Source organism: Primulina tabacum, chromosome 17, assembly GCF_025594145.1.
Source record: "Primulina tabacum isolate GXHZ01 chromosome 17, ASM2559414v2, whole genome shotgun sequence".
In the NCBI taxonomy this organism is placed as follows: Eukaryota; Viridiplantae; Streptophyta; class Magnoliopsida; order Lamiales; family Gesneriaceae; genus Primulina; species Primulina tabacum.
This window is the reverse complement of record NC_134566.1, coordinates 31,736,592-31,744,704: the sequence shown is the minus strand read 5'-3', so window position 1 is coordinate 31,744,704 and position 8,113 is coordinate 31,736,592. Positions and strand designations below refer to the sequence as shown.

At 34.4% G+C, this 8,113-nt stretch overlaps 1 protein-coding gene across 1 annotated transcript; it reads left to right on the top strand.

Annotated features, from left to right (window-relative positions):
• The first annotated feature begins 522 nt into the window (after positions 1 to 522).
• On the top strand, positions 523 to 6,291 carry LOC142531025 (beta-galactosidase 3-like). The gene is made up of 18 exons (XM_075637008.1): positions 523 to 879; positions 983 to 1,078; positions 1,190 to 1,302; positions 1,397 to 1,463; positions 1,573 to 1,665; positions 1,923 to 2,066; positions 2,203 to 2,291; positions 2,374 to 2,479; positions 2,889 to 2,976; positions 3,062 to 3,180; positions 3,546 to 3,710; positions 3,884 to 4,062; positions 4,146 to 4,255; positions 4,464 to 4,573; positions 4,857 to 4,967; positions 5,054 to 5,167; positions 5,639 to 5,841; positions 5,935 to 6,291. Exons 1-18 carry the CDS (start codon positions 709 to 711, stop codon positions 6,050 to 6,052), a joined length of 2,196 nt encoding a protein of 731 aa, XP_075493123.1. The 5' UTR covers positions 523 to 708; the 3' UTR covers positions 6,053 to 6,291.
• The last annotated feature ends 1,822 nt before the right edge of the window (positions 6,292 to 8,113 follow it).

The window sequence follows — 8,113 nt, the reverse complement described above, 5'->3', positions numbered from 1 at the left end:
GTTGGGGAAAACCCATAAACCGCAGAATCCATCATGATAAATCATCAAGAATTTGACTGAAATCTTAAGCGGAAGCGTACCTGAAGCCATAATCCTGAATTCTTTAAAACGTGTCTTGATCTTCCAGATCTACGCGCTCTTTCCTTGAGAGAATCCTTTAGTTTCTCTTCAGAACTATTTTCTTAATGGGGGAGAGAATAGTGAAAGTGACAACGCGAGATCTGGGGACCATGACCCATATTTATATATAATGTTTATCAATATTTTCTGATATTTCTGTTTTAGCCCATCATAAAAACAGAAATTACACTTATGTCTCTACACATTAAAGCCCCACAACCCATTAGATACATTAAAGCCCAATAACCCGAAACATTAATTGATCACTTTATTTTGGGCTTAACTTAACAGATAACCCACGATACATAATTATTTACGTATAAGCCCATATAAATAAATTGATCGAACATTTAGACGAAGACGCAAGTTATTAATTATTTCCATAAAAAGCACTCTTAAACATTTATTTCTCTCTGAACAAATCTTCAAAATTTTTGTCTCTGGCCATGCAGTTAAAAAGTACCGATTTTTCTTAGCTGTTGGAGCATCGATCAGTGAATCATACGACATTTCCCATTCTCATTATATTTCCTCCAAAAATCGAAGCTTTTATTGTATCGAAGTAAGCCCAGAAAACAAGGGGGAAAAATGGAGGCTACCTCAGCTTCCCGGTGCTTTTTCGTGCTCTGTATGCTTTTGTTTTCTGCTACTCATATCTCGTTTGGCAGTGTCACCTATGACAGAAAGGGCCTTATAATCAATGGCCAGACGAGAATTCTTTTTTCTGGTTCCATACATTACCCAAGAAGTACCCCGGATGTAAATAAATAATCATTTCTTGAAATTGTTCATTTTGATTTCTTGGTGGAGTGTTTTTTCTTTAGCCCCTGGAAATTGATAAAGTGATAGCTTTATAATGCAGATGTGGGAAGGGCTTATTCAGAAGGCTAAAGATGGAGGATTAGATGCAATAGACACCTATGTGTTTTGGAACCTCCATGAACCTTCACCTGGCATTGTACTCGATTTAATTTCTTCAATTCTTGTTTAATGCTACCTTATTTACTGGGCTTCTTGCTGTTTCTTTCCTTAATTGGGAATTAATGAGCTGTTTCTTGTTGGGTTTTAGTATAACTTTGAGGGAAGGTGTGATTTAGTTGGATTCGTGAAGTTGGTCCAGAGAGCAGGATTGTACCTAAATCTGCGTATTGGGCCTTATGTTTGTGCCGAATGGAATTTTGGGTAATGGGATTTGTTTTTATTATGTAGTAAGATTTTACTCTATGATGTTTTCTTCTTTATTTATTTGTTTTTATTATTTATGTTATGGTTTCAGTGGGTTCCCAGTTTGGTTGAAGTATGTTCCAGGCATTAGCTTCAGAACTGACAATGGGCCTTTCAAGGTCTGTACATTCATAATGTTCATTGCCTAGGAGTAATTTTTCATTTTCTGAGATTTTTTTGGTTTTGCTTTAACATTATTGATAAATGCTTGTATTTGGTTTCTTGAAGATGGCAATGCTAAGTTTCACTCAGAAAATTGTCCAAATGATGAAGAATGAGAGGTTGTTTCAGTCTCAAGGTGGCCCTATCATTCTCTCCCAGGTATGTTCAGTAAAGGAATATAACATTCTTGTATAATTTTTTATTTTTTTCTGAAAAAACATAATTTATGCCTAATTACATTTATTAAGTCATACTAACTACCAAACAGAGCAGGTACTAGTGATTTTACCACGTAAGGAAGACTATTTAGAGGGAAAGCCATAAATTTCAAAACTCACGAGTGATTAATCAATGATAGTCTCTAATATTTGGAGTGCATGTCCTTTATTCCAGTGTACTCGATGTTAATGATGTAGATTGAAAACGAGTATGGTTTTGAGACCAAGGCTTTTGGTGCCGCCGGTCATACATATATGACTTGGGCAGCTAAGATGGCTGTCGACTTGAACACTGGGGTTCCATGGCTTATGTGCAAGGAGGATGATGCCCCAGATCCGGTGGTAATACTCTTTTTGTTTTTGTATATTCTAGAAAATATTAACTTAATATTTTGTTTAAATCATTTGGTTGAACAATGTCATCAAATTACTTGTAAGTACGGCATTGTTGCTGAGTTTCTTTAATTTTTGATGACAGATAAACACGTGCAATGGTTTTTACTGCGATTATTTTTCCCCGAACAAACCTTACAAGCCCACGATATGGACCGAGGCTTGGACTGGCTGGTACAATCGAATTTCCCACATTCTTCAAATTTTGATGAACGAAAAATGAATGCCATGTTTTTTACTGTTGTTCCATCTCAAGGTTTGAAGATTTTGGTGGGCCTATTCATCACCGTCCTGTAGAAGATTTGGCATTTGCAGTTGCTAGGTTTATTCAGAAAGGAGGCTCCTTTGTAAACTACTACATGGTTTGCAAACATCTCTCGGTTCCTTAACTTTTTTACTCAAGTTTCTTATTATTCGCCGTCTATAAAACTTTATGTCACACTCGCATCGATTAAAGAATATGAAAATTCACAGTAGTCAAAGAACTGCTAAAATTTGATATAGTTTGTTGTAAGAGTGATGTAGTGAGTGTGCAGTCTTTTAGTGATTTGCATATAAATGTATGGATCCTAATCAATGGATGTAAATTTGATAGATATTTGTCTGTTATTTTAGTTTCCGCTGTTTGAAACGTTAATTGATTTGATCAAGTACTCAAAAATTTGGTCCCGGTCTTCTGGAACAATATGAAATGGTTTATTCTGTCTAAATACATGCATTTTTTATCTGCTATATGAAATTCATGAACTCGTCTTAGTTTATTTCCGACAGTACCACGGAGGAACAAATTTTGGAAGAACTGCTGGAGGTCCTTTCCTCACTACCAGCTATGATTATGATGCTCCAATTGATGAATATGGTGAGAGATAAATAATTCAAGACCATGTTACTTGTTTTTTGTTATGCTCTTATCATAGCTAATTGGTTCACTATTATTTGGGTAGGCTTACCTAGGCAGCCGAAATATGATCATTTAGTGGAGCTTCACAAGGCCATAAAGTTATGTGAGCCTGCCTTGGTTGCTTCAGATCCTACTGTAACTAAATTAGGAAACTATGAACAGGTTTGTGTTATTGTTTAACTACTGTAATTCTTTGCATTCCAATTAAAGGACAAGGCATTGGAAAATACGCGAGTCCTTATTATCAGTAAACCTCGTGAGCTCAATTGTGAACGTCAAACTAAATATTTTTAAATAATTGAATCATATTAAACGATGTGATATGTATTATGAGTTGAACGTTTTTGTAACAAGAAATAGTCAATATGTTAACCGAGTAGAACGATTAAATAGTTTGATCACTTAGTATGGCATCGAATTCTGGACCGCAGGAAGTATTTCTTAGTGCTTCGGTTAGTTTAGTCTTTCGTGGTATGAGAAATTTCTGTGCTTCTTTCTTTATTGGGATTTTGATGCTTCGTCTTCAGGCATATGTATTTTCTTCAAAATCAGGCCAGTGTGCTGCTTTTCTATCAAATTACCACTGGGACACGTCTGCAACAGTGACATTCAATAACATCCGATACGACTTACCACCTTGGTCGATCAGCATACTTCCCGATTGCAGAAACGTTGTTTTTAACACTGCCAAGGTAAGCTAAACATTTCCCTGTGTAGAGAAGTAGAGCTACACTTGATTTTCTTGAAATATTCTTTTCTGACATTTTGGTATTTTTTTGTGCTGGTTACCATTTTCAAATTTCTTGTGGATTCCTCTCTGGCTATCAACTTATCATCTTCTCACAATTTGATTTAATCCATTTAGGTTGCAGCTCGAACATCCCAAGCACAAATGCTGCCTACAAATGTTAGAACGCTCTTGTGGGAGACATTCAGTGAAGACACGTCCACAACTAATGTCGATTCAAAAATCACTGTTTTTGGTCTCTTGGAGCAGTTAAATGTCACTAGAGATGCTAGTGATTATTTATGGTACACAACCAGGTAAATACACAATTTAAGACGACTGTTCTTGAATATTGTCATTAATCTAAAGAATTTATATATACAATTGGAGATCTTCGCAGCATCAACCTTAGCCCAGCTGAATCTTTTCTACACGGAGGGCAGAAGCCAATTCTCACCGTGGATTCGGCAGGCCATGGCTTGCATGTGTTTATTAATGGACAATTATCAGGTTCTACGAACTTTTCTTCTTTTTTAAAAAAACAAGCGCTAGCATAATCAGATTATTCTACAAAAAGTGAGGTTCGACCGAGAATTTGCTGAACCTATTCATTATTTTCATATATATCTTACATTACTTAACACTCGTTTTCAAAATGGAATACAACAATTTTGAGAAGTCGCCAGTAGCTATATGATTAAATAATTCCTCATTACAGGTTCAGCTTATGGAACTCGTGGAAACTGGAAAGTTACTTTCTCAAGCGATGTCAACTTTCACGCTGGAATGAATACGATTGCGTTGCTTAGCGTGGCAGTTGGATTGCCAGTTAGTTTTCTTGATCTTTTATACCGTGACGTTATACTTTCTGAAATTAACCCTGGTAATAATGCTACTGGTTTTCAAGACACCTTTCTGGATTAAAGTCCCAAAGGGAGTGTGTGTGTGATTTTACTCTTAGAAAAAGAAAACTATCTCTGTTAAAGACCCCTTCTTTAACAATGTAGGACCTTTGGCTCTAAAAAAGTTGGCCTACCAATAATTATACTTCCTGGCTGCTTGTAGTTCATATTTTCACACTCACACTCATGTCTCTCTTTTGTGTCCAAAGAACGTTGGCCATCGATTTGAAACATGGAGCGCTGGAATCTTGGGACCAGTTACAATACATGGACTAGATCATGAAACGTGGGATTTATCCCGACAAAAATGGTCATACAAGGTAATATATACTTCATTTTTTATCGCTTCTGTTTATCCGATAAACATTTAAGTTTGCACTGGGGATGTAATTTGTCATGCATTCAGGTTGGGCTGAAAGGAGAAGCCATGAACTTAGCTTCACCAACACAAAGTTCATCCACCGATTGGATACAAGAATCCTTGGTTGCAAACAAGCAACAGCCACTGACTTGGTATAAGGTACTTATATTAGCTTTAGCACAAACTGAATGTTAATAATGCCAAACAACAAATATTATTAGTTCTTCAGTTTTTCTCTTTGTATAATCGAATGCAATGTAATTTCTATGTGTTGAAATAAATTTAGAAGAGCCCATTACCAGTGTAACTCACAGATTTTCCAAACAATCTGTAATTGTTTAATGAAATGAACCACTTTATCAAGTGGCTCCGTCGATCTTTGTTGGGAAATTTGCCTAAAAAAATAAAAGTGAGACTACAAAAGCCCTCAGCTAAAATTTGTTTAACTGGGCTTTATAAAATGTTTTGTTTAGATGAAAAATAAAATCATTTTTGCGTTTGGATATGATAATTAAAATTCATTTTTAAAATTTAAAAGGAAATTGAAGCGCAAGACTTGAAGATACATTTTCTGCTTCATAATTTCAGTTGTCTCAAGCATTATGTATAAGATTTGCACCTTCCTTGCAGACTTATTTTAACGCACCATTAGGAAACGAGCCATTGGCGTTGGACCTAAGTTCTATGGGCAAAGGTCAAGTGTGGATCAATGGACAGAACATCGGAAGATATTGGACTGCTTATGCTACAGGCACTTGCAATGGCTGCAGCTATGCAGGAACATATAGACAGCCTAAGTGCCTATACGGATGTGGAAAACCAACACAAAGATGGTACTCACTTTTCTTCCTACATATGTATCATACGATTTTCTGTCGTTTTCTTAAATTCTTAGTCTGTCTCTGTCTTTCACTCGGGTTTTTCAGGTATCACGTCCCTCGGTCATGGTTGAAGCCGGGACATAATTTGTTGGTCGTTTTCGAGGAAACTGGTGGGGATGCTTCAAGAATATCTCTTGTTCAAAGATCACTTACGTATGTATAGAAATGAAAAGAAGCAATCATATATAGGTTGCGCATACATACTTGTGTAAAGGCTGGTAAAAAATGAGTCACTCTCTGAAAGAAAAAAAGAAAGATAATTACTGTGTTTCTGTCAATAAATGGCTCCATTCTTTGATCTATTTATTTGCAAGGTGAGGAGATGTTGTGTATTCCATAGTATTTAAAACTTTACTCATTTAACTTATTGTAATTTTTATCTATGACTATTTATTAAGTTAAGTTTCCTCTTATAATGTCATTATCTGTTTTTCTAATTAAACATATTAATAAAGTGTCAAGATTGTAGTGTAAGACACATGTAGATATTTCCTAAGCTTGAAGTTAAGTTTTATTCATACTCGGCCCATTCTCTTTTGCTGTTTTTTTTTCTGACAAAAACTCGTGTGAGACAGTTTCACGGGTCGTATTTTGTGCGACGCATATCTTATTTGAGTCATCCATGAAAAAATATTACTTTTTTATGTTAAGAGTATTATTTTTTATTGTGAATATCGATAGGGTTGACCTGTCTCACAGATAAAGATTTGTGAGACCGTCTCATAAGAGATCTATTTTTTTTCTTCAATTAATTGTATCAAAATTGCAGTTAGTATATCATTATTTTCTGATATTGCCGTATGACTTTTAGTTAAATATAAACTAAATTAATTATAAAAAAAATTATATAAACATGCAACACATGTCAATGGTCACTAGTTATTATTATTGATAAAGCTTTTATATAATTCTTAAAAGATAAGTTTGTAATCTCTGTGGTGCTTTCAAATCTTTAACATTGGGAAATATGAGAGAAAAATGTGATTTAATTATCATTAACATGGTTGCACCACCTGTGTTTTAGATTTTGAGTTGCTTTTTTGTGACGATCTCACGTATCTTTATCTGTGATACATGTCAACTATGTCGATATTTACAATATAAATTAATATTTTTGGCATAAAATGAACATTTTTCATGGATAACCCAAATAAAATAGAGTAGGTCTCTTGTGAGACGGTCTCACGAATCTTTATCTGTGAGACGGGTCAACCCTACCGATATTCACAATAAAAAGTAATACTCTTAGCATAAAAATAATATTTTTTTATGGATGACCCAAATAATATATATGTCTCACAAAATAGGATCCATGAGACCGTCTCACAAGTTTTTGTTAATAAAATATTTATATCCCAAAATTAAATCATAATACCGTCTCGTGAGTTTTAGTGTTAGATTTTAGTCATAATATCTAATTTTACATGTCTTTTTTTGCAAATCATCGTTATCCTCAAGCGGCAGAATTAGGGCGATCTGTTATTTTACCAAAAAAAATAAAAAAATAAAAATTGAAGCAACCTTATACGGATGCTACAACGCAAAGACAAGATGAGCCCAACAACATACTTCTTACTTGGGTCAAATACATATTGGGCCCGGCCCATTGTAAAATATAATCTCGTTCCTTTTGGCTGATAATCAAATTATTATATTGGATTATATAATAACATAAATTTAATGTGGGATTCATGTGTATTACATAATTTGATGATAAATTAACGTATATAGTTTTAATATGTTGCACATTACACACTTATGTGAGTATCGATGATGTATCACTCATCTATTGTATATAATGAAAAATCGTATTTTTCAAAAACTTCTCCATTCAAAAAAATTCACCATTCAGTTTAGAGTAACCGAATTTCGCATCAATCAGCCGAGCTGATGGTACAACTCAACAACTTGAACATTTCATGCATTACCAAAGAATGACATTACCTATGCAATAATGTAAAACACAATGAATATACTATACCTGGAACTTGAATAACAAAAATAAGAGTAGGTTCTTTGTAAGACAGTTTCACAAATCTTTATCTGTGAGACGGGTCAACTCTACTAATATTCATAATAAAAAGTAATATTTTTTTATGGATGACCCAAATAAGATATTCGTCTCACAAAATACGACATGTGAAACTGTCTTACACAAGTTTTTGCCAAAAAATCAAAAAGATGAATTTTATGGTCTTATTTAAAATATAAAGTTATTGCACAT